The sequence below is a fragment of the Stegostoma tigrinum genome, chromosome 31 (assembly GCF_030684315.1).
Source record: "Stegostoma tigrinum isolate sSteTig4 chromosome 31, sSteTig4.hap1, whole genome shotgun sequence".
NCBI lineage: Eukaryota > Metazoa > Chordata > Chondrichthyes > Orectolobiformes > Stegostomatidae > Stegostoma > Stegostoma tigrinum.
The window spans coordinates 23781666-23809214 of record NC_081384.1 but is presented as its reverse complement, the minus strand read 5'-3'; the positions used below and the strand labels follow the sequence as shown (position 1 = coordinate 23809214).

The following is a 27549-nucleotide window of genomic DNA, read 5'->3' as shown; positions in this document are numbered from 1 at the left end:
GTTTCAGATGTTTTGGCTGGAAACGGTACAGCATACAGAGCATTCATAAGGTTAACACTGTTGAGAGACCCCGGAGACTGGAGAAAAGAGTGAAACCTTTATATGTTACTATTGCAAAATGTTGCAAGTTTTAATCAAATATCTGTCAATAATAGACACAAATCAATGTCTCTGCTACTGAAATCCTCCCAGTCATAAACACAGGGTGTGATTTGTACTGCCTGTCTCTCTACCTCGATTGGTATAGCACTTCCACACTCCAAACTTCCTCAAACCAACAATAAAAAAGCAGGATTTGTGAACAAACTCTTCAGAAAAAAATTAGATAAAAATCTACTTACAATTGCACTTGAAATATTAAGTTTTCTTTCAACTCTTCAATCACATTGAGAAAAACACTTCAAACAGTCTCTGATCTGACAATGTCACTGAATATTTATCAACTGCAGGAAAACAACAGTATTGTGTGGATTTGCTGACCCAGTAACTCAAAGGATTTATTTTAAGACAATGAAACATAACTTGCAATTGCTGTAGTTTACATTGAGGAAAAATAAAACCCATCAGTTGGTGGCAAATGTGGTTTACAAATAAGGGAATTTAACTCATCCTGAAAAAAAGGTTTTAAGTACAAGTGCAAACTAAGCCACGTTTATAGTGGAACAAGGATGCTGCAAGAGTACTGACCCCTACTGGGACTTAATAACACTGACATAAATTTCGCTCAACAAAACAGAAGTCCTCACATACCACCCCACCAACCTCCAGATCCAACGCATCATCCTCCGACACTTCCGCTACCTGCAACCCAACTCCACCACCAAAGACATTTTTCCATCCACACCCTTGTCTGCTTTCTGGAGGGACTACTCTCTCCATGATGCCCTTGTCCGCTCCACACTGCCCTCCAACCCTACCACACTCGGCACTTTCCCCTGCAACCGCAGGAAGTGCTGCACCTGCCCCCATACATACCCCCTCACCCCCATCCCAGGTCCCAAGAAGATTTTCCATCAAGCAGAGGTTCACCTGCACAGCTGTTAATGTGATATACTGTATCCACTGTTCCCGTTGTGGCATCCTCTACATCGGGGAAACCAAGCGAAGGCTTGGGGACAGCTTTTCGGAACACCCACACTCCGTTCACAACAAATGAGTACACCTCCCAGACACAAACCATTTCAACTACCCCACCAACCCCCAACTCCTCAGACAACACGTCCATCCTGGGCCTCCTGTAATGCCACGATGGCGCCACCCAAAAGATGCAGAACAGCATCACATATTCCACTTGTGAACCCTGCAGCGCAAGGCTATCAATGTGGACTTCACAATCTTCAAAATCTCCCCTCCCGCAACCACATCCCAAAACCAGCCCAAATAGTCTGCACCTCCCCAACCATTCCTCGTACCTCAAGCCCCAACCCCATCTCCTTCCCACTAACCTCATTCCGCCTCTTTGAACCAACCTAATTCCCTGCCTACATTCACCTTCACTGCTCTAACCCCGCCTCTCTGACCTGTCTATCTCCTCTCACCTTATCTTGTCCTTTATCCATCCTCTACCCACCTCCCCCTCTCTCCCTATTTATTTCAGAATCCCCTTCCCCTCCACCATTTCTGAAGAAGGGTCTTGACCTGAAACGTCAACTTTCCTGCTCAGCCTGCTGTGTTCATCCAGCTTCACACTGTTATCTCAGATTCTCCAGCATCAGCAGTTCCTACTATCTCCACAGGAATTGTTATAGTGAGATTGTACAGACCTGTCTCAGACTTTGGGTGGGTGGAGAATGAAGCAATGGCAAGCTGAAAGGTGAGACTGCCTATTTATTAGTGTTTACACACGTTGAATGATGATAGGGACTATCTACATACCTTGGCAGTGTAACTTTACTTATTGGAGGGAAATCATATGCTAGGCACATGTATACAAAAACACTGACGCTGCAAGTAGGTAGTACTGCCCATTATTAACCGCTCGTATTGTTTGATGTTCCAACATCTATGTCACGATATCCTTTATGTCCGTCTGAAGCTAAAGTCAAAATAGCTCGCTTCTTGATTCTAACCCCATCACTGCTTTCATATCTATAGCTCTCTAGATGAATTTGACAAAGTGATGAACTTGCCAGGAAGGTACTCTTTCATTTTCGTTCCGCATCTTTCCAATGTCATTGGAGCATCTCAAAGCCTAGCTGCCCTCCGCCTGGCTGCTATCAGTTGTTATTACATAACACATCACCTAAGACAAGTTGATCAAAGAATGCGCCACAGTTAGGCCTGGTTTACAATATCTGGTGAAACTGCTCCACTGACGATCACAGGCAAGCTTATTTAAAAAGAAAACAGAATAACTGGTTGGAATTTGGAAGGCAGCACATGATGGGATGGTAATTTAGTTTGGCATGCTGACGTCAAAAGGTAATTACATATGTACTTGGAGACCAAAAAAACAAGCTGGAATTCAATGGGTGCTCTTTGAAAGAACCAACACAGGTCCCATGGTCCAAATGATTTTCTTGTATCTTGCCATATGATTCCATGCTATCAAACTGCAACCTGATAAACACAGCGCCAAGAAACAGCAATAGAGGTGTAAGGCTCTTTATCCTGCACACAGCTTCCTCTCGAAGGCGTGGCAGCACCCCGATGCAGTGAGCCACCATTTTGCTATCTAAAATTTGGTCACTAGTTCAACTCAAATCAGTTGATAAGACAAGTCAACTACTAAGCCTTCTTAAATTATGAAAGAAAGGTGACTTTGGGCTCTACAAACAGGTGGGGAAAAATATTTCAGCACTGATAAGAATACTCAGACTATTCCCAAGTATAAATGAAAGACAGCACCAGCTATTCGGTTAGAAAAAAAAGTCAGGATGCATCTGAAGTGCAATCTCACCGAAATGTCAACGTCAAGGGCTCACCATTCACTAATTCTGCAAACTGAAACCTATCCCTCTACTGCCTGCCCATTCATGTATCTGTGTAGATACACTTTTTAATTGACGCTATCGCGCTCACCTCTACCAGCAATGCTTTCCAGGCACCGACCACCCTCTGCATAAAGAACATTCCACGCATATTTCCTTTAAAAACTTTTCCCCTCTCACCTTGAAATTGTGAACCCTAGTAATTGAGACCCCACTCTGGAAAAAAAGCTTCTTGCTAACCATTCTGTCTTTACCCCTCATGATTTTGTAGACCTCCATCAGGTTCCCCCGCTCATCCTCTGTCTTTCTAATGTAAATAATCCTAATCTACTCAACCTCTCTTCATAGCTAGCACCCTCCATATGAAAGATTAGGGAATACAGATAGAGGATCTGGATCAGCGCAGACTTGGAGGATCAAAGGGCCTGCTCCTGTGCTGTAATTTTCTTTGTTCTTATTAAGCAATGCTGGGCGTCAGGTCAGAAGATTGGACAGAATATGAAAAGCAGCAAAGAATGACTTTCTGAATGAAAGCATACCGTATGCCTTCTTGACCACTATCGACCTGTGTTGCCACCTTCAGGGGACAATGGGCCTGAACACCCAGATCTCTCTGTGCATCAATTTTTCCCAGGGCTTTTCCATTTACTGTATAGTTCGCTCTTGAATTGGATCTTCCAAAACGCATCACCTCGCATTTGCCTGGATTGAACTCCATCTGTCATTTCTCCACCCAAATCTCCAATTATCTATATTCTGCTTCATTCTCCAACAGTCTCCTTCACTAACTGCTACTCCAGCCTTCTTAGTGTCATCTGCAAACTTGCTAATCAGACCATCTATACCTTCCTCCAGATCATTTATGTATATCACAAACAACAGTGGTCTCAACACAGATTCCCTGTGGGACACCACTGGTCACAGGTCTCCATTTTGAGAAACTCACTTCCACTGCAACCCTCTCCGTCTCCTGTTTTCCAGCCACTTCTCTATCCATCTAGCTAGTACTCACTGGACCCCATGCGACTTCACTTTCTCCATCAGCCTAACATGGGGAACGTTATCAAACACCTTACTGAAGTCCATGTATATAATATCTATAGCCCTTCCCTCATCTATCAACCTTGTCACTTCCTCAAAGAATTCTATAAAGTTGGTAAGACATGACCTTCCCTGCACAAAACCATGCTGCCTATCACTAATTAGCCTATTTTCTTCCAAATGTGAATAGATCCTATCCCTCAGTGTCTTCTCTAGCAGCTTCTCCACCATTGACATCAGGCTCACTGGTCTGTAATTACCTGGATTATCCTTGCTACCCTTCTTAAATAAAGGGGACAACATTAGCAATTCTCCAGTCCTCTGGGGCCTCACCTGTGCTCAAGGATGCTGCAAAGATATCCTCAGCTGTTTCCTCTCTCGCTTCCCTCAGTAACCTGGGATAGATCCCATCCAGACCTGGGGACTTGTCCACCCTAATGCCTTTTTGAATACCCGACACTCCCTCACCCCCAACCCCCACCATTTATACTGACTTGATCTACAGTAATCAAACATCTATCCCTAAACTCAACATCCATCACGTCCCTCTCCTCAGTGAATACCGACACAAAGTACTCATTAAGAATCTCATTCATTTTCTGACTCCTTGCATAACTTACCTTCGTTGCCCTTGAGTCAGCCAGCCCTTTCTCCAGTTCCCTCTTGTCCTTATGTATGAATAAAAGGCTTTGGGATTTTCTTTAACCCTGTTTGCTACAGATGTTTCATGACCCCTTTTAGCCCTGTTAATTCCTCACTTCAGATTGGTCCTACTTTCCAGCTTCATCTGTTTACAGTTGCCTAGACCTTACGTATGCTACCTTGTTCCTCTTTGCTAGTCTCACAATTTCACTTGTCATCCATGGTTCCCTAATCTTTCCCTTTCTATCCCTCACTTTCACAGGGACATGTCTGTCCTGCACTCTGATCAACCTCTTATTAAAAGCCTCCCACATATCAAATGTGGATTCACCCTCAAACAGCTGTTCCCAATCCACACCCCCAGCTCCTGCCAAATTTTGCTGTAGTTGGCCTTCCCCCAATTCAGCACTCTTCCTTTAGGACCACGCTCATCAATGTCCATGAGTATTCTAAAACTTACGGAATCGTGATCACTATCCCCAAAGTAATCCCCTACTGAAACTTCAGCCACCTGGCTAGGCTCATTCACCAACACCAGATCCAGTATGGCCCCTTCCCAAGTTGGACTATTTACATACTGCTCTAGAAAACCCTCCTGAATGCTCCTTACAAATTCTGCTCCATTTAAACCCCTAAGTAAATCCGAATCAATGTTGGGAAAATTAAAATCTCCCTTCAGCACCAGCCTGTTGTTCCTACATTTTTCCATAATCTGTCTACATATTTGTGCCTCTATCTCACACTCACTGTTGGGAGGCCTGTAGTCCAGCCCCAACACTGTTACCACACCCTTCTTATTTCTGAGCTCTGCCCAAATTGCCTCACTGCTAGAGTCCTCCAGTGTCCTCCTTCAGCACAGCTGTGATATCCTCTTTCACCAATAATACAACATCTCCACCCCTTTTACCTCCCCCTCTATCCCGCGTAATGCATCTATATCCTGGGATATTTAGTTGCCTATCTTGCCCTTCCCTCAACCAAGTCTCAGTAATAGCATTAACATCATATTCCCGGGTACTAATCCAAACCCTAAGTTCATCTGCCTTACCACTACACTTTTTGCATTAAAACAAATGCATCTCAGGCCACCTGTACCTTTGCGTTCATCATCTGCTGTCTGCCTACTCTTCCCCTTAGTCAAACTGACTTCATTATCCGGTTCCTTACAGACTTTAGTTACTACCGCCTTACTGTCCACTAACCTCCTCATTTGGTTCCCATCCCCCTGCCACATTAGTTTAAACCCTCCCCAACAGCATTAGTAAAAATACCCCCTAGGACACTGGTTCCAGTCCTGCCCAGGTACAGACCATCTGATTTGAAATAGTCCCACCTCCCTCAGAACCGGTCCTAATGTCCCAAAAATACTTGGTATTAAATTTAAATAATATCTTTAATTTTTTTAAAGCTAATCAGAGATAGTCAGTCTTACCCCCCGGATCCTTTCCTTCTCGTTGGAATGTACTTGGTGTATATTTGGGAAAACACTCTTAAAAATCTGCCACTTCTCTAATGATCTATTCCCTTAGCTATGGGGACAATTCCCATCCCCTCTCAAATTGAATCCAAGCTTGAATTATATTTTGATTACTGCAATCTAGGATACCGTCACAATCAAATAATCCTATTTCATTGCACTGTACCAGGTCTCGCACAGCCTGCTGTCAATCCTAAAACATGCTAAGAAACTACCCTGAAAGGCGTAAATGAGGTCCTCTGTTCAGTTACATTTTCGCATCTAATTTTTCCTAATTTGTAAATGGATGAAAAATCGCTTCTGATTATCACCATACATTTCTAACACACTCATTATTTCTTGCTTTATGCTCTTTCCTCCTGTGGGTTGCTGTCCAGGAGTCTGTACCAAGTGCCTTCTTGCCATTATCATTTCCTGCCTTGACCCACCCTAATGCTTGGTTTCCTAAACTTAGGTTATTTCTCACTATTATGCTAAACATTATTATTTATTAACAGAGATACCACTCAAACCTTCTCTACATTCTAAAACTTCCTAAATGTGCTATATCCCTCAACATTCAGGCTGCAATCTAGGTTACCTGCTCCTGTGTCTCCAAAAGGACTATTGTGTCATACTTATTTTGCTCCAAAAGCTACTTGTGCTTGTAGACAGTCTTAGCTGTCAAGTTATATTTACATATGCACTCTCGAACCCTTCCTTTTATGACCTGTTGATCATTTCCCATATTAATAGCTATATTTCCTAACTTGTCTCAACTCTATGGTTTACCATATCTTGTTAAATTTGATCCCTCATCCCCATTATTTAGTTTTAACTCTGCTCTACTTCCTCAATTATGTGGTTTACTACAATGCTGGATGAGAATGATTCAGATGTACATGGTCTCAACAGTATAGATTCCACCTTCTCCAGTACTGTTGCCAGTATTCCGTAAACTAGAACCCATTTCTCAAATTCCAGTCTAAGTCATACATTCTTTTCTTTAAGCTTACTTGGCTTATGCCAATTTGCTGATTACATTTGACATTCCAAGTTTTAATTTGGTGCCTAGCTCCTTATACTGATTATGCAGAAGTTCTTTTCCTATCCTGCCCATGTCACTGCACCTACATGGAAAATAACTCGATGACTCTTGTTTTTTGCTGCAGAGAACCACGTCAGTGCCCCCCAACTATATTGCACCCCCTCCACCACCAGTACCACAACATTCTTATGCTCTCTATTACTTAAATGGTTTCCAGCGCCATGGTACACTGTTTTATTCATTCACAGGATGTGCGCATTGATGGCCTGGGGCCTCTCATCCAAACAAGCTGAGAGAACCTCAATCTTGTTGGACAATCACAAACACTGAGGTTTCTGCACACTAGCCCTGTGGGTTTCTTAGTTGCTTCACTTAAAATCTCACTGCCTTGTCTGTCACTATCGCCCAAATCAGAATACCCTGCCCCAAAGGGTGTAACTACCTCCTGGTACAAAGCACTCAACCTTCCCTGTCATTGATGGGTCAGTGTGTGTAGCTCGACCTCAAGCTCAAACTGAATTAAAACTCCTTGAGCTGCATGCATTTACTGCAGATCCAATTGCCATGGATCTCACAGGGATCCAGGAACCCCCACACAATCAGCCCTTTCAATTAGAAATCAGAGTTAACATTTCAGGTTGAAACATTAATTCTGACTCCTCTTCAGAGATGCTGCCAGACCTGCATAGCTTTTCCAGCAATTTCTGTTTTTAACTCTTTAAAAAATGGGAGGAACTCAACTCTAGACAACTTGTTGTAAAGTATCCCTGAAACTTTCTTCTGCAGATGAATGGTTTATTAAGTGTAAGACAAATTCCAGGTATGAGGATGATGAATGACAGGGACCATCCATACAATCATACAGCACAGAAACAGACCCTTCAGTCCAACCAGTCCGTGTCAACTATGATCTCAAACTAAACTAGTCCCACCTGCCTGCTCCTGGCCCTGTATCCCTCCAAACATTTCCTATTCACATACTTATCCAAATGCCTTTTAAATATTCTAATTGCACGTCCATCTACCACTTCCTTGGGAAGTTCATTTCACACACAAACCATTCTCTGCATAAAATATCTGCCCCGTCTCAGCTTAAAAATATATCCCCCCAATCTTGAAATTCCCCATCCTAGGGGAAAGACAACTACTACTGGCCCCATCTTTACCCCTCATGATTTTATAAACTTCTGTCAGGTCAACTCTCAACCTCCGACGCTCCAGTGGGAAAAAAAAATTCCCAGCCTTTCTTTATAAGTAACACCTACCAAACCTGGCAACATCCTGGTAAATCTCTTCCAAACCCCCTCCAGCTTTACAATATCGTTCCTACAACTGAGCGAACAGAACTGGACAGAGTATTCCAGAAGAGGCCTCATCAACGTCTTCTACAATCTCAAGATAATAAAATGTGAGGCTGGATGAACACAGCAGGCCAAGCAGCATCTCAGGAGCACAAAAACTGACGTTTCGGGCCTGGACCCTTCATCAGACCCTCTCTGAAGAAGGGTCCAGGCCCAAAACGTCAGCTTTTGTGCTCCTGAGATGCTGCTTGGCCTGCTGTGTTCATCCAGCCTCACATTTTATTATCTTGGATTCTCCAGCATCTGCAGTTCCCACTATCTCTTGTACAATCTCAACATGGCTTTGCAACTCCTATACTAAAGGACTGAGCAATGAAGGCAAACGTAGTTACAAAAACAGGGCATGAAGTTTGAAATCCTAAAAAGCAAACATTACCCAGGTCTCAATAAAGTGACCGACCTTTAATTCTAAATTACTATATTTAAAAAGAAAATATAACAAAAATGTAGCAATTCAGGCAAGTTAGAACTGTGCTCTGAAGAAAGGAACCTACAACCAAGCAGTGAGGTTAACAGAGGATGTGTTTGCTAGAAAAGCTCCAGGATCCAACGGCCTGTACAAAAGCGACTGGAAAATGTGTAATCATTCTGAACTCTGTTTGAGCCCTGGTATCGATCAGGACAAATATCGGCTTTTCCGAAATTGTGCATCAAACCTCCAGCTAGGAGCGTCGTCCAAGAGCCAGCAAACCCAGGTCCCGGGCCCGAGCAGCCGGCAAACCCAAACCCAGTCCCAGACCCAGGCCCCAGGCCCCAACAAACACAGGCCTCGGGCCCGAGGAGCCGACAAACGCAGGCCCCGGGCACCAGGACCCAGGACCAAGCAGCCTCAGGCCTCGAGTACCAGTCATGGCCGAGGTAAAATGCTGTCAGTTGTCGCCAGAAGCTCCAGGACCCACCAATATGCCCGAGCCTCAGATACTGAACCAACCCAGTATAACACTCACCCAGAGCCGGTACGGGTCCTCACCGTGACTGTGCGTCTTAAAGCGAGACTGTCCTCACAGCGCCGTGACGTGCGTCTTAAAGCGAGACTGTCCTCTCCGTGACTGTGCATCTTCAAGCGAGACCCCACCCTTGACGTGCTCAGGCGTCTTAAAAGCAAGAGCTCCCTTACCACACCTGTGCCTCTTGAAAGGAGACCAATCCCCTCTCCTAGTCCTGCAGCGTGGCTCATAGTAGGGAAAAATCCCAAACACCTCTCCCTCTACACCTTTCTGTAAAGGCCCAGACCAGGCCTTGCATTTTAAAAATTCAAGACCAATTGCTTCTGGGTAGCAGCAGTGTTTATTAAAGAGAGATAATGGGAATTGCAGATGCTGGAGAATCCGAGATTAAAAAAGCGTGGAGTTGGATGAACACAGCAGGCCAAGCAGCATCTTAGGACCACACAAGGTCTAGGCTCGAAACATCAGCTTTTGTGCTCCTAAGATGCCGTTTGGCCTGCTGTGTTCATCCAGCTCCACACTTGAAGATAACAAAGAGAGACTTCTGACACCACCCCTCAGCCCCACCTCCCCTGTTCTCATGCCTCTTAAAACACTAGCAACATCTGCACAAGTTAAAGCTTAGCCTCCATAAAATAAATAATTGAAAAGTAGGTCAGCTTTTTGAATGCTTAACTGGAAATTTCAAGTTGAGTTTGATAGAACCTTGTTAGGCACAGGTGATATCAGTTACACAGCCAAGTCCGGGACATGAAATTAAACTCTGATCGACCATAAATCAATTATATGGCAGCCTTAACTCTCGGTCACTCAAAATGCTAAAGATAGCCCCTTGAATGTTAATAAATCTTTTGTAAAAGTCCAGCATTTTGTAACTCTATGCCACCCAGTTATTATTCAGATCCAGCATTCGCAATTTGATCCTTATTGTGCACGAACATCAAACAGGCCCTCCCTTTAATTATAAATATGCTCTAAAACTGATTGTTACAACAATTAGTTACTGCATTTGTGCAATTTTTTTCATTACTGGTGAATAAAGGTATAAAACTTCATTTTTGGAATGCATTTAAATGCAAAATATCAACAAGCTCCAACTCAGCCTTGAAAATATACAGCAATAATCAGGTGTTCCATGCCAAGTTAATATAGTTGGGGATTATTCACAGGACAACAACATGGCACAAGGGCAAATTAAGTTTATTTTATGATAACATTAGAATCGCAGCACAAGTTAGGCTAACGATAAACTGTTCAGCCAGGCTCTTTCATGGTTCAGAATATCTTTGCCAGTTCAAAAGGTCTTTCTTTGCACGCCATGAGAGAGACGTAGGGCAAAGCTCCCCGAGCTTGTAGTGATAGAAAAAGTGGAGAGAAGTGGCAGTGAAGTAAACACAATGAAAGCAAAATATTACAGATGCTAGAAATCTGAAACAGAGTGCTGGAGGAAGTCAGTATGTCTGGGTGAGCGTCCAGAAAAACAATACTGGATTCCACAATTTCAGAAACTGGCTGCATGATCTCTATTCTCCATTTCTCTTATATTCTCTCCCTTCACACCACCCAGAGAAAAACCTCCCCATCCTTCACAACAAACTTGAAACATTAATTGTATCTCTCACTACAGATGCTGCCAGACCTGCTGAAAGTCCCCAGTATTGTGTTTGTTTCAGATTTCCAGCATCTGCAGTGTTTTGCTTGTATTCTTATCAAAGAATCCTTACAGTGCAGAAACAAACGCTTTGGCCCAACAAGCCCACCACTGACCCTTGGAGCATCCCACCCAGACCCATTCCCCTATAACCACCTAAGCTACACATCCTGAACACTATGGGCAATTTAGCATGGCCAATCCACTTAACCTGCACATCTTTGGACTGTGGGAGGAAACCAGAGCACCTGGAGGAAACCCACACAGACACAGGGAGAATGTGCAAATTCCACCCGAGGGTGGAATCAAAACTGGGTCCCTGGCGCTGTGAGGTAGCAGTGCTAACCATTGTCCCACAGGCTGGTCTTGCTTCTTATTACAGAATCCCTACAGTGTGGAAGAAAGCCATTTGGCTGATCGAGTCCACACCAACCCTTTGAAAAGCATCCCACCTAGACACAACCCCTGCCCTATCCCTGTAACTCTGCATTTTCCATGGCTAATCCATCTAACCTACAAAAGAGATGAAACGTGGCAGTGAATTAAGGTGTGAAAGGCAAAGAATAGGTCCTTTCTACAAAAATCAAAGGGATTGGCTCAGTAGTTAGCACTGCTGTCTCAGTGTCAGGGACCCAGGTGTGATTCTACTCTTGGGTGACTGTCTGGGGCTCCTGGCAGTGGTTTGGTATCTTTCCACAGTGCAAAGATGTGTGGGTTAGGTAGATTGACTGTGCTAAATTGCCCATAGTATCCAGGGATGCCCCAGACAGTCACCCAAGAGTAGAATCACACCTGGGTCCCTGACACTGAGACAGCAGTGCTAACTACTGAGCCAATCCCTTTGATTTTTGTAGAAAGGACCTATTCTTTGCCTTTCACACCTTAATTCACTGCCACGTTTCATCTCTTTTTCCTCTTTCACCACTATTAACAACCCCTTGATTGTGCACTGGGTCTGGAGATTGTCATATACTTTGACAGGCAGTGGAAGCAATGTTTAATACCCTACAGTTTGGAAGAATTCATACTTTACTGAAAACAATAGTCTTTTTTTTCCTCCTTTAGGTCAATACACCCAGACATGCTGAGCTTCTCCAGCTTTAAGGGTTTGTTTCAGATTTCCAGCATCTGCAGTATTTTGTTTTTATTAGTCTATCAGCTAGTATTCTGCTTTAGTCAACTTCATAAGCCTAGTGGATTTGAAACAATCTTGTTTGAAAAGGCAAGCTCCAAAAGCATGACTTTGACTAGATTTTAAAATTTCACAGAACTGTTAAAAGGGTAGAAGACAGCATGTGGCCTTTCCATGTTTGCATCAGCTCTCCAAATGAATTTGTCACATGTCATTTTTCCTTCTTCCACCCAATAATATTGCACATTATTCCTTTCCAAAATCCTTTCGAATTCTGCATGTTGAACACTCTCAGCACTGCATCCCAGACCTGAACAACTCACTGTGCAAAAATGAACCGCCTATCATTGTTTCTTTCTGGAATTACTTAAATTTCTCATTTTGTGAACCGTTCACAAGTGGCAACATCTTTTCCCCTATTGGTTTGTTCAGAATCAATCTTGTTACTTCCCTCAGCCTTCTCCAATTCATCCCAGCCTATCCAATCTCTTTAACTGGAATTCCACATCCGTGGAATAATTCTGATGAACCTCTTCTGCACTCTATCCAATGTCTTCACATCTTTCTTAAAGTGTGCTATCCAGACCTGGATACTGCACTATAGCTAAGGCTGAACAAGGTCAGGATAACTTCTTTTAGCATATGCTACATGGTCCTAATAAAGTCTGGGCCTGGTGAGCTGTTCTCTCAACTTGTCCATCATCAACTGACTTCTGCACATTGCACCCAGGCTTCCCGATTCATCCACTGCCTATAGAATTGTACCCTTTGTTTTCTCTCATATTCTATTGCTACTTCTCCACATTGAACTTCAAGTACCATCTAACCACCCACTCCACAAACTTGTCAATGTCCTTTCCAGTCTCTAAACTATCCAGTCTACAATACTTCCAAACTATTTCATACATAAATTTTAAATATTGTGCACCCTACCCAAAAGGTCAACATCATGGATGTTCCTGAAAAGTGCTCCAAAAATTGATCAAGTGAATTGCACTACAAACCTTCCTAGACTGATTAAGAGTTCTGAACAAGAGTCATTGGACTCAAAATGTTAACTTTTTCCTCTCCACAGACGGTTCCAGGCCCACTGAGTTTCAGATCTCCAGCATCTACAGTTGTTTCATATTAAGGAAAAACATCTACAGTAGCAGTTACACCCAGCCAATTTGGTATCCCTGTTGCTCCTTCCCTATATTCCCTGACGTTTAACATTTTTCTCATAGGTTAGTTGGAAAGCATTGTATCGAATGCCTGCTAGAAATCTACAGACACATGCAGCTCTGATCAATCCTTCTATTAAAAAACAGCAAAATTTAACAAAAAAAATTTCACTTAGAAATCCACAATGGTTTCCTTATCACATGCACAAACATCGGCTGATTAACTTCACTCCAAGTTGTTTCAAATTTCCCAACCATTAAAATTAAGCTGACTGGTCTGAAGTTGTTTGGCTTATCTTTGCATTTTTTAAAAAAAATATAGAAGACAAAGGGCACAGCACCTGAATTTAAAAGGAAAACTCAATTACCAGTGCCACTGCAATTTCTATTCTCAATTCCCTCAGCACCCTTGGATCCATTTCATCCAGTCCTGGTGGCTTATTAACTCTAAGCACGGGCAGCCTATCCAAAACTATAAGACCGTAAGACATAGGAGTGGAAGTAAGGCCATTCGGCCCATCGAGTCTACTCTGCCTTTTAATCATGGTTGATGAGCATTTCAACTCCACTTCCCTGCACTCCCCATAGCCCTTGATTCCTTCTGAGATCAAGAATTTATCAATCTGCGCCTTGAAGACATTTAAGGTCCCAGCCTCCACTGCACTCCATGGCAATGACTTCCACGGGCCCACTACACTCTGGCTGAAGAAATATCTCATTTCTGTTTTAAATTTACCCCCTCTAATTCTAAGGCTGTGCCCACGGGTCCTAGTCTCCCCGCCTAACAAACGACTTCCCAGCGTCCACCCTTGCTAAGCCATACATTATCTTGTAAGTTTCTATTAGATCTCCCCTCAACCTTCTAAATTCTAATGAATACAATCCCAGGATCCTCAGCCGTTCATCGTACATTAAACCTGCCACTCCAGGGATCAGAGAGAATCTCTGCTGGACACGCTTCAGCATGTCCTTCCTGAGGTGTGAGGCCCAAAATTGGACAAAGCTAGTGTTTCCTTTATCATAAGACTGAAAACATAGAAAACCTTCCCAACACATCAAGAACTCTTGATGCCCTCTGTCCTTTAATTATTCAAACATACACGGAGATAAATGTCACCCATTGTAATGGCTAATCTTTCACCTCAAATTTCACTGCAAGTTTTTCCTTACAGTCTTGCAATAATTGGTGGCCTACAAGGTAATGCTGAGCAATAATAGTTTTGCTCCTGAGCACTATTCAAAATCGATTCTATCCTAAAAGCTTTTGGGACATCCACTTCTCTCCAGCACTGCTCATCTGAAATCTCCATTCTGCTCAACTTTATCCTTCCTCAAGGATTTTTTTATCTGGAATTATTTAACACAGTCTGGCATTCCTTTGAGCCAGATCTCTCTACAGCCACATCAGATTTCCACTTGACAAGCTGTGCCTCCAACTCAGCAATCTAATCTAACATACTTCAGTGACACACACACACAAACACAAACAACTGAATAGGAGCTTGGCTAGGCCACAGCTGGAATACTGTGCAGAGTTTGTGTCTACTTATCTCAAAGCTATTATTGCCCTTGGAGGGAGTGAGTGCAATAAGTGGCTCAAGACTTATTCCTGACATGGTTGGGCAGTTCCCAAAAGAGAATTTGGTCAAAATGGACTTGTATTCTGTAGAATTCTGATGGCAAAAATAACATGGAGTTTGAAAGGGACAAACAAAACAAAGAACTGCAGGTAACAGATGTGGAACAAAAACTGAAATTGGAGAAACTGAGCAGGTGTGACAGCCTGTAGGGAGAAAGCAGAGTTAACATTTAGTCGGACAACATTTCATCAGAACTATTCATGGCTCAGAGGAATTGGGTATTTATACACACCAGAAGTGGTGGTGTTGGTGCCCCAAGGGTGGAGACAGTGCCCAGAGTGACAGCCACTGAAGGGTTTGAGTTATAAGGAAGAAGCTGGGACTCCCCACCACAAGGTAAGAGACTGAGGGGTGACCTTATTGGAGGTTTATAAAATTATGAGGCATAGACAATGAGAGGGCAGGGAAGTCCAAAAACTGGAAAGCATAGATTTAAGGCAAGTTGTGGGGTGGGCGGGTGGCAAAGAAGGGGGAAAAAAGAATGATTTTAAGGAAGGGACTGGAGGGTAACATTTTCCACACAGTGGTGCATACCTTCAAGTGAACTGCCAAAGAATTATGGTAGATGCAGGTACAATTACAACATTTGAGACATTCGGACAAGTACGTGGATAGGGAAAGTTGAAGCACAAGGGCTAATTGCAGGCAGATGGGACTAGTTCAGTTTAGGAAACCTGGTTGGCATGGAATAGGTAGAGCAAAAGGATTTGTTTCCATGCTGTATGAATCTACATAACAACAGGACATGGTGTGGTGTGTGGATTTAAAAAAAACATGGAAAGTTGGAAAAGAGTTCTAAAATTATTTAATTCTATGGAGTACGAGGCTGCAGGGCCCCCAAGCAGAAAATAAGATGTTGCTCTTCGAACTTGTGCTGAGACTCACTGGAACACTGCAGCGGGCCCAAGACAGAAATATTGGTGCAGAAACAGGCATGTTCAAATGGCAGGCAACTGGAAGTTCAGAGTCATTTTGACGATAAATGGATATCTCATTCTATTTTGTGGAGTGTGTAAGTATTCTGCAAAGTGGCCACAAAGCCTGTACACGTAAAGGGTTGATACAGGTGAAGTGTCTCCCCCACCCGACTCCGCGCCCCCCCCCCCAACCCCGGCCCCACCAAGCTGGTGGGGGGAGGGGTGGAAATCTAAAACTGGAGGACAAGATGTAAAATTGAGGGGAATGCCATTTTGGATAGATTGTTCTGAAAAAGCACAGAGGATGGCCAATCTTTGGAATTCACCACTCCAGAGGAATACGGCCAATGAGGTTAAGAATGTCTGAAGTAGAGGTTGTTTTGACTAATGTTGTCAACACTTTCAGGGATAGTGTGAACAAAAGGCAACAGCAATTAACATTAAGAGATAACAAGATGTGGAACTGGATGAACACAGCAGGCCAAGCAGCATCAGAAGTGCAGGAAAGCTGACGTTTCGGGCCTACGCCCTTCATCAGAAAAAGGTCTAGGCCCAAAACGTCAGTTCTCCTGCTCCTAAGATACTGCTTGGCCTGCTGTGTTCATCCAACTCCACACCTTGTTATCTCAGATTCTTCAGCATTTGTAGTTCCTATTAGCCATTGACATTAAATGGCCATTGACTAAGTGGACTATACTTGTCCCTATGTTCCATACAAATATACATTAATCCTAAGTTAACTTCAATTAATTTCTTAGATACCTGTTAAACTTACTGTTTAGAGTCAGATGTACAGCACAAACTGATTCCTCGGTCCAATTTGTCCAGGCCGACTAGATGTCTTATAAATATTGTCTCATTTGCCAACATTTGGCATATATCCCTCTAAACCCTTCCTATTTATAGACCTATCCAGATGCCTTTTAATACTGTAATTGCACCTGCTTCCATCACTTCCTTCGGCAGCACATTCCATACACATACCATCCTGAGAGCGAAAGTTGCCCTTAAATCTAAGGGGAACCTTTCTCCTGTCATCTTAAACCTATGCTCTCTAGTTTTACTCCCCTCCCCTGGGGTAAAGACTTCAGGTGCTCACTCTAAGCCCATTGTGATTTTATGAACTTCTAGCAGGTCGCCCCTCAACTTCCACTGCTCCAGGAAAAATAGCCCCAGTCTATTCAGTCTCTCCCTGTAGCTCAAGCCCTAACCCTGGAAACATCCTTACACATCTTTTCTGCACGCTCTCAAGTTTCACAACATCCTTTCTACAGCTAGGATAACAGAATTCAATGCAGTATTCCAAAAGTGGCTCAACCAATGTCCCTATATTCAAATGCTCTCTTTCATAAATATCTTGCACCTTGGCACACCTGATACTGCCAGAGGGTAGTGGAGAGCACCTCATTAGGGGCATTTGGATGATAGTATAAGGGTGGTGGTGGAAGTTAGATAGACCTTAGGTTTTGGGTAAAAGTTCAGCACAACATCGTGGGCCGAAGGGCCTGTACTGTTCCCATCTATCTATATAGAAGTTTGTACTCTCCAAAGCAAAATACCCCAAGGATCTGAGTTCTGGCTCTTTTTAATTACAGTTCACCTCTCCCACAGGACAGTCTCAAAGCTGAGAAGGAGAGCCTGAGGTTTCTGGACTATCAAACATGTATGGAACTGTCATATCCCCCTATTTCTATACTGTTACACATCATGCTCCAAATAATTTGGAGATTAAGGCTTTTTCGAAAAAGCATTAGTTCCCCAAATGTGGACTTTAGGACCATAGCCTTTCTTCAAATGGTAAGATGAGTACCAATATGGACAACAGCTGTTTGCTGTTCATGCCACTTGAAGCAGTTCTACACCCAGTGACATCCTTGACTCAGGCACCTGGTAGGCAACACCCCATACTGGACTCACTTGCAGCTGCAGATTCTCTAAGTAATCCCTAAACTATTGCATCACCCATCATTTAGGAATAAAAGAGACAAAGTAGAGCCAGTGAGCCATCTGTGTTGCCATAAACCCAGCTCTAGTTACACACTGCAGCTGAATTACTCAAATATGCAGATCATAAAAAGTTTTACTATACATTTCACCATAGACAAAATGATTTGGATGAGGGAATAAATGTAATATCTCCAAATTTGTATTTGGCAGAGATGGATAGGAGGGGGAGCAGAATGCAGAGATTCTGCAGTATAGAACACAGAACAGTACAGCACAGTACAGGCCCTTCAGCCCACAACGTTGTGCAAAACTTTTACCCTAAACCGGAGTTCAAGCTAACCTCCACCCCTACCTTATACTATCATCCAAATGCCTAATAGCCACTTAAATGCGCTCATGAGGCCGACTCCACTAACCTCTCCAGCAATGCATTCCACGCCCCCACCACTGAATAAAGAACCTACCTCCGACATCTCCCCTTGATCTACCTCCACTCACCTTTTTTATAACTATGCCCTCTCGTAACAGCTACCTTCAACCTGGGGAATGTGTCTCTGGCTATCCATTCTATCTATACCTCTCATCATTTCGTACACGTCTATCAAGTCACTTCTCATCCTTCGTCATTCTAAAGAGGAAAGCCCTACTGCTCTCAACCTTCCCTTGTAAGGCCTTCCCTCCATTCCAGGCAACACCCTGGTAAATCTCTTCTGCAACTTTTCCAGCACTTCCGCATCTTTCCTGTAATGAGGCGACCAAAACTGGACAATACTCCAGATGTGGCCAAACCAGGCTTTTGTATAGCTGCAGCATAAACTTCATGGCTCTGGATCTCAATCCCTCTATTAATGAAAGCTAACACACCATATGCCTTCTTAACAACTCTATCCACCTGGGTGGCAGCTTTCAGGGAACTGTGAACATAAACCTCAAGATCCCTCCACTCCTCCACACTGCCAAGAATCTTTCCATTAACCTTGTATTCTGCTTTCAGGTTTGTCCTTCCAAAATGAATCACCTCATTTTTCTAGGGTTAAGCTCCATTTGCCACTTTTAAGCCCAGATCTGCACCCTATCGATGTCACCTTGTAATCCAGAACAGCCCACCGCACATCAACCGTTTCAGTGTCTTCCCCTACAAGTAGGTCCCTTTCGGTTATGAATACCGAAGAAAAGTATTCATTAAAAGGACCTAACCTATCTCTTCAGGCTCTGGGCACAAATTCCCTTTACAATCCTTGATTGGCCCTCCCCTTACTCTGGTCATTCTCTTATTCCTCATGTGTAAAAAGCCTTGGTGGTTTCCTTGATCCTATCTGCCAAGGTTTTCTCAAGACCCCTTATAGCTCTCTTCATCTCTTCCCGAGCTAGCTTGTATCCCTCTAAAGCCTTTTCCAAAACTTGTTTCCTAAACCTTTTAAGCATCCTTCTTCCTCTTAACTAGTTGTTCGACCTCTCGGGAAACAAGGCTCCCTCACTCGACCACATCTTCCCTGCAGCAACACCTGGGTGGCCTTGTACACCAGTTGCTTAAGGTAAGTATGCAGGTGCAGCAAGTGACATGTTGGCCTTCAGTGAGGGGGATTCAAGTACATGAGCAGGGATGCCTAGCTGCAATTATACAGTACCTTGGGGGCAAGACACCAAATATTGTTTGCAGTTTCTATTTCCTTACCTTAGAAATATGGAGCAAGTACAGCAAAGGTTTACTTGACTGATTCCTGGGTCAGCAGAACTGATTCAAGAGCTAATGAAATCAGTTAGGATTATATTGGGAGTTCAGAAAATTGAGGGAGAATGATAGGTTATGAAATTCTAACAAGACTAGACAGGACAGACACAAAGGGTGCTTCCAACGTTTTTTGGGGGATCCAAATTAGGTCATTTTAATGATACAGGGTAAGCTTTTTTGTACTGAGATCACAATTTCTTCAAGTAGTGAGCCTATGTTCACTACAATACAAAGCAGTCATGACCATAACATGGCAATTTCAAGGAGTTCAAGCACTTGGGGTAAAGGGATTAAGATTTTGGGGGGGGGGGGGGGGGGGAGGGAGGAGGAAAGAGGGGAGGAGGAGGTGGAGGTGGTAAAGAAGAATGGGTGACTGAATTAAATGATAACAATGAATGACGAGCAGGACTCTATTTTCTATGTAGCACTGAAGTGGTTGGAGAGTAGGATTGTAGTATATGCCTGCTCTTTTTGAGTAACTGTTGGTCATCATTCCTGCTCTCCATTTACATTTGTAAACACTTAAAACAGCAGTGACCACATCTATAAAACGTGTTATCCATACAGCAATCAACTTTTCCAAATCAACCCCAAGCTGTTGCAACTGACAACATTTCTGGCACAAATAGTTATCCAGAATGAGAAAAACACACCCATGTTCTTTTGTGGCATAAGGTATGCATCTGAACTCAAAAGCAGCCCTGCCAGTCCGTGATTAATCTTGCTTCTGCTTAAAAATCTTGTCAACAAACCATATTTAAGAATTAACACTAATCCTGATAAGTCTAATATTAAAGACTTTGTTGCAATAAACCTTAAAACAACTTCAGTTAATTGTTCACTGAATTACTGCACAAGTCAAGTTTGTTACTATGTCGTCTCATTCAGGTGTAGGCTTCTGACCATGCAATTTCTGAAATGTCTTTGATAGGGCTGAGTCACCAACAAATATACATTCCTGTTATAATTAACACCAGTTAAAACAACTGCATTCAGCTGATTATGTAACAGGGTGGGGTGGAGGTAGTTTTCAAAAAAAGAGAATTTTAAAATCAAGGTGTTGCTCAAGAACGAAGGGGTAAGAGGTAAACTAGGACTTGGGGCGAATTGAAGTTCAGACAGTTTCCACTAACATCCAAATTATCTAGTATGTACCAAGATGCTCATCAGCATTGGTAAAGTTCCATTTCAGCTGGTTAATTTCTGGCAGCACATCTGCACACTATGGTTGGTACACTCTTGGGTCTCGAAAGTCCACATCCAGGCAATATATTTAGAAAATGGGATGCATTCTTAGAATGGAAAGGATGTAACAAAAAAGTGTGAAAATTTTTTTGATACATTAAAATTTAAACACTAGTTTACTTATCACTGTAGTTCGGTTTCAAGATTCAAATTTAATGACTTCCTGTGCACAAACAACTGACAAGTATTTTAATCCATAAGTTACTGTAAACTAAAACTGCTGCCAAAAACAGTGATTTCATTAGTTTCAATTCTGCCTCCCACTTGCTTATTTGTTGGCTCAAGTGTTTGGTAGAAGGGTCTCAATTGGATAGAACGTATTAGCCTTTAAATTTCAAATAGCTTTATGCACAAGACAGATCATTGGTACACTCAAAGTAACTGGGGTTAGTTCTGGGTGCTGTTCCCACATTTGTCACCTCAGACAATATCAGCAACTCCCCCAATCAGCTGAGGAACAATGAAGTGAAACGTGAAGAACCTTGGCTTTACACCAATATGTTTTTCTAACTTGCTCACCAATGTGAATTTTTCCACTTCTCTCGTGACCTTCAAATAGCCAATCAGTACAAGTTACATAGTGGATCCAGTGCAGTCATATTGTGACCTCAATCCCATTTGTTCTGGTTGAATCATTCCAAATATTCACATCCTGCGAAGTAAATGGATTTTCATCCAGTCTGAGCTGAAGTGGAATGGAAACAAAACTATCACATTCTACATAAACCTACAAGGAAGCAGCCTGTGGGTCTAACTTTGTTTTAAAAATTAAACCTGTCTATGCGACCAGATATTAAAACATTCTGTTCTACCAATATCAGGTGTCAACACACTTCATCCTTGACAATTACCACAGGTTATGTTTTTTCCCCCAAATGGGACTACAAAAAGGCATCCATCACAAAAGGTACGTCTTGATTTATGCTCTTGTCACATGATCTGCAAAAAACCTTGCCCTGTTGTGTGTTTCGGAGAGAGCCACTAGCATCTGATGGCATTTTTAATCAAGTGCAAAAATGTGGTAAGCCAAATCTAAAAGATCGATACCACAGCGTTACATTGCTAATTGCAAAATGAACACATCATGCCACAATACAGATGAAAGCAATAATGGTCAATCAAAGCCATCAACAGTATGAATGAATGAATGAATGAATGAATGAATGAATGAATGAATGAATGGGAGGGAGGGAGGGAGGGAGGGACGGACGGATAGATAGACAGATAGGAGTTCACAGCTGCGGCAACATACCCGAGGGGGGGGTCTGTTAGTTCAACCACCTGGGTGGTTGGTTGCAACATGGAACAATACCAACATGGTAATTCCCACAACAGCTGCATAAGATTCTGCCCTCTGGACCTTACCCATTTGCCTGAGGCATGGTGACCATCAGGTTAGGCTCACCACCAGTCATCTCTTGAATTAAGGAGCAGCCCAAAGTTCCTTTTTAATATGGTGACTTTTTAAACTTGTCAAACTGATCAAAGCAGCCTCCCAAAAGGGCAGACATGTAGCCCATAAGGATACAAGCATCAACAAATAGAAAATTCAGTCACCAGATTTACTGGGGTGCAATCAGGCAAACCTCCCTTATTGTAGTACAGGTAACTTGGGTGGATTACTCAGTTGAAGATCTTTTGACAAGGATTAAATGTAGAACACTCTGGTGGGACAAATTAGGAAAAGAAATGGGCAGTGAAAAGAAAGTGCAATTCACAACCACACCCCCCAAAGATCAACACAAAATTAGGGTTATAAATCCAGAGTCTCTGGTGCAAACCTTAAACAGCAAATTGGATTGGACAATAAGTGCTGGCCCAGCCAGCAATACTCACATCCCACACAGGATTAAAGACTTCAAACTGCCGATCACACCTCAGCTACTTAACATCCCTTGCGTCTAATCAGACACCTTAAACTGTCTTTAGTATCAGTAGTTAGTTTAGTACCACACCCAATGTGTTGTACAATTTCTATACCATGTTTTCAAATACCATAAATCACTGCCCATTATTTTCCACAGATCGTTTCAAAACCAGGAAGCATTTCTCTCATTATGAAACAAGTCCTTATAGACTTAACCTTAGATGTTGGACGTAGAAAACTTCAATTGTTTAAGGGCTACAACAAGTAGAGTTCCACAATGATTAAATGATGATTTGGATCTCTGCATGCCAACAACATAGTAGCAATTCATTAGATCCAAATTAAACTGCAAACTACATTTGCACTCCAGGTGACATCCAGACAGTGAATGGAGTACCAGAGTTTGAATAATTTTGTTCCAGTGAAGAGTGTTAGTGAAAATACAACTTAATAGAACACAATTTAATGAAGCACAGATCTGCAATGGAAATTGGCACTTTTTTATTTTTGTACTTTTGGAAACTGAACCTACTTCTTAAAAACACACAAATCCACATGCAAAAACACAGCTCATGTGGTCAATACATTTTTCCAAGCTTAATGTTCTGAAACATATATACAATGTCAACCAAACCCCCAAATAGTGTCTATAAGACAAAATAATTCTACAAAGACAATTCCAGGCCAATTCAAATCTTTAAATACAAAATTGGTGTTACATTAACCAACTTGGTCAGCAAATTTACTCAACATTCACATGGTATTTGCAGTCATAACAGTTCATTTCAATCAACAAGTACAGAATACAAAATGCAATAGTTATCATTCTTCAGATATGCTAATTTACTCTATGTGAATACACATTTGTGTCTAACAAAAGGAAATGTGTCATGGTACAGTGTTTTAAAGATGTAAGAGAAATGCTACACCTACATTGCCCTAGCTTTATAAAGTCAGCCACACAAGCTGGCTTCACTCATTCGCTTATTTACAATGGTCATACAGATAATTTTTTGCTTTTAAATTTTTATTTGCTGATTCAAGTTTAATAGCCACTGGGATTTCTTTTTGGAAAGTATAAGTTAAGGAACGATTGTTTAAGCCAAAAGGTTACTGCAAGGATCCCCCCACCAAAATAAAAGCGGCACTGGAAGAAAAGTGACATCTGATCTAGATTAAAAAATGGCTGCAGCAAGAAAAAATGCAGTGAATTGAATAGATTAAAGCAACATGGAGAATACAATTTAAACTTGTTCCACCACAGGTGTAGTTATTCAAGACCCAGCAACTTCAAAAGACTAAGGTCCATTTAATACTGTTACAGTACTTGGCTTCTACCACCAGAAGGTGCTAGTTCACTTAAAAATGTGATTAACTTTTTTTGCCAAAAAGGGGCACTGTTTCCAATCAGAATAGCTTCTTCAACAGTAGATAATACAACTATCCAAAAACTCAACCAGATACAGATACAATGTCTCACTTTATTACAAACACACATCTAACAGTGTGGTTTAAAACATTAAAGTATGGAGTCAGGTTGGCAAATGACACTTCACAAAAGAGTAGCTAAAATTAATTTCAAACAGATACCATCACATCACTTTTGGCTTCATGCAACTACTGCAAAAATGTGAAGCAAGAGTTTATGATATAGCACCCTGTAAAAATAAGTTAACCAATTAGAGATGTGCATTTGCAAACTTTATTGTCAACAGGCAGAACGTGAGTTAATACACTAAATCAAGACTTTTCTCAGCTTCAGAAGTTTTATCCCCTAAACAATTTAGGGGAATCTTTTAAATCTGTTAAACCTTCTTTTTTCCTTTATTTGCAGTATTCAGAAATTTAAACAGTAATTAAAATGAGACATAACCAAGAGCAGAAACTGTATTTTGAGAGTTGCGCTATATATTTCTTTGAATACTGTATAAAGTTCCAGAGCCAAAAGCCAAGGAGGCCAAGGTTCAACAGAAAACTAAATTAAAACAGCAGTCCAGACACTGTTTGCTGCAAGAAAACAACTGCCATAATTATATTTTATGCTTTTTCACCCAAAATGCAACAAAAGTTACGACTGGGAATCAGCTATTTTATTTCCCTGTTATGTACATTAAGGCTTTTGGAGAAAGGAGCAGGTGGGAAGCTAAGTGTAGGCCAGGAATAAATATCAACTTCAAACAGCACGAGTTTCAATGAACCTCTGAACTACAATTTGATATTTGCATTGCACTGTTCAATTTAGAATCGAGATCTTTGAAACTGCTTTGAAAGAGGCATGATGTACAGGCCAATGTTAGGACACTTGCTGTCTACAGTTTCACCATCTAGTCAACGGAAAAGCAGCTTAATTACGATTGCATTGAAACTCAAATGCACAAGGAGCACGCTATGACAGTTCTTTTGGGCACTCCACTCTTAACATATTTCTGAAACCATAATTAACCACACAATCTTCTTGTCTCATTTGAAGATTAAGAGTTTAAATGCTGGTGCTTTTGCTTTGACAGGCTCTGTATCAGAATATACCTGCAAATTAAACTGGAATGCAGAGGAACTAAGCAGTTTTTAAATACATATATATCTATACACTTTGCTTTTAAGCTAGATGCTTCAGATAGACACTTTGTTTTAATACCCAAGTTAGACCTTAAACAAAGCTAGCCCTTCAAATGGGTACAATTGTTTAAATAAATAAAGCAAAAAATACTTTTCTGCATGTCAGCCCAGACTTATATTAAGTAAATTTAAAAATACATTTCAGTAGAAAAAAGCATTCAAACAGTGACAATGAGAAAAGAAAAGCTGAATAGACGTGCAAGTAAACCTTGTGCTCTTCACTTATTCCCTCTTTGCTCCTTCGGAGGAAAGGCCAAACTACTTTTGGGTAGTGGAATCATACATTTCATTAAGCCATTCTATTTAAATCCTTATCCTAAATAATAGCTTACAATTATTACACTCAGTAAATGCAGCCCAATCTTTAAATATTTAATTTGTAATCCTAAAAAAGGTAGGAATTGGGCAGAAAAATTACAGAACAAGGCAGGCTAAAATAATCTGAATGGCCAACAGATTTAAACAGAACCAAAAAATTCTTCCCATAAAGTTCAATGTTACTGATGCTGGTTGCAGCAAACTAAAGAAAATTTGAACTTAATTGGCCAGGAAATGTATTCTGTTGTGTAGAACACAATAGCAGAATGCAACATAGAGCACAGCACTTGCAAGCTGTGTCAAGGAACTGAAGTAGATGTCAGTTAATTACACAGGTCACATCAGTACAACTGCAGCACCAATTCTGGTATATTCAGATTGCCTCCTAACTTGATTTTAGATTGGCCCTGTCACCTTTCACAAATATTTCATTTAACCTGAACAAATTAAATTTAATCAATGCCTAATACTTGAGTTGTTAACCTGATAGATCTTTAAAATTACACATTGATTTTAAAATACCCTCCTGCTTCTTTGCATGGCATTATCAGAAAGTTTCCAGAGCAATTCATTCCATCCAGTCTCATTAAAAGTGAGAAATGAGTTAGGGTAATTTTTGCCCAATGTTGGATACACAGGAATTTTATTTCCCTAGTGGCATCTTCATTAATAGATTTGAGTTGTGTCAATTATACACCTCTTACCCACAGGAAGATAGAAATACTATGGCTTTGAAGCAGATCAAACACCATTTACAGTTCAGTTACTTCACTGAGCTTACACAGGTGCCAGATTGGCAGGAAATGTGCTTGCTGCTATAGGATAGTTATAGTCCAGAATTTCACTGGGCTCAATAGTCCAGCAGCACCCAATGGTTTATATTTGCACCAATTCTAATCAGTAACCTGGGATTTCTAATATTCAATATTCTATCACCTTGAAATCAACAGAAGTTGCACAAGTCACATTTTGTTGTAACACACTGCTTAAAAATGCTAAACCTAATGCTTTCCATAAAGTAAAGAGCAAGGAAGTTAATCAAGAAAAAGCTTCCAATGTGCATTTAGTATATAAACAAATTTATTCTCTAAATACTGTAGCAGTCTTACACAAAAAGGTACTATGCGGTTATATGCTGACTGAAAAATACCCCAGCAAAAATTAACCAGCGGCTACCATTTAATACAGTCCTATGCCTGTCTTCACGATTTTTCTTATTTACTTGTGCTTATTGAAGTTGCAATATTTGGGCTCAAGCCAGGAAAGAAAATGTGCTGCTACGGTTAAAAAGTTAAAATACTAGCAGACATCTTTGAAGTTTTATCATAATTTTTAGCAACAGAATGCCTAGAATTTCTATTCAAATAAGCTTGTTTGTTGATAAACCATTTGCTTTCAGCACAAATGTTTATAGACAAATCCTAATGATCAGCCAATTCTCTTTTGAAGACACATGTCTCACTTGATGGTTTAGTATCTGTTTACATCAAAACAGTTAAACCCATAGTCAAGATACAAATACATTTCTGGCCAAGACAACCAAATTTCACTAGTATCTACCACCATAAACTTGTTAGGGATAAAGTTCCAGTCAGCTATTTAACTTTTGCAGATTTGCCAGTCTAAATCACTAACGAGCTCTGGAAAAAGGCACCTTCTTCAGCCTGAGCAAGTTTCCAAGGATCAAACTGTATAGGTTGTTCCTTAGAAAGCTCAGTAAAGTCTGTGGTCCCTGAATCCTCCAATGGTTGCTGGAATGAGACCTGAGTTGTAGACTGGCAAGAGGTCAAAGTGCTTGGTGATCCCCCTGTGCTTGAAGGAGTTGATGAAGCAGATGTTGGCAAGTGCCTTAATAGTAAGTCAACAGTTGGTAAAAGAGGTTTGAGAATATGAACT

General features: G+C 41.5%; 1 protein-coding gene across 7 annotated transcripts in view; it reads right to left on the bottom strand.

Annotated features, from left to right (window-relative positions):
* The window catches only part of psmc5 (proteasome 26S subunit, ATPase 5), a 123062-nt gene that overhangs the window by 28358 nt on the left and 67155 nt on the right, over nt 1–27549 (bottom strand). The window contains exon 1 of one of the 7 annotated variants that reach the window (XM_048560558.2): nt 9426–9796. The exons of 5 other annotated variants lie outside the window; for them this stretch is intronic. In XM_048560558.2, coding sequence (XP_048416515.1) covers nt 9426–9655 — 230 coding nt within the window. In that variant the 5' untranslated portion in view covers nt 9656–9796. Of the gene's footprint in view, nt 1–9377; nt 9400–9425; nt 9797–27549 lie in introns of those variants that run through there. One more of the 7 variants, XM_048560559.2, reaches the window with a different exon arrangement.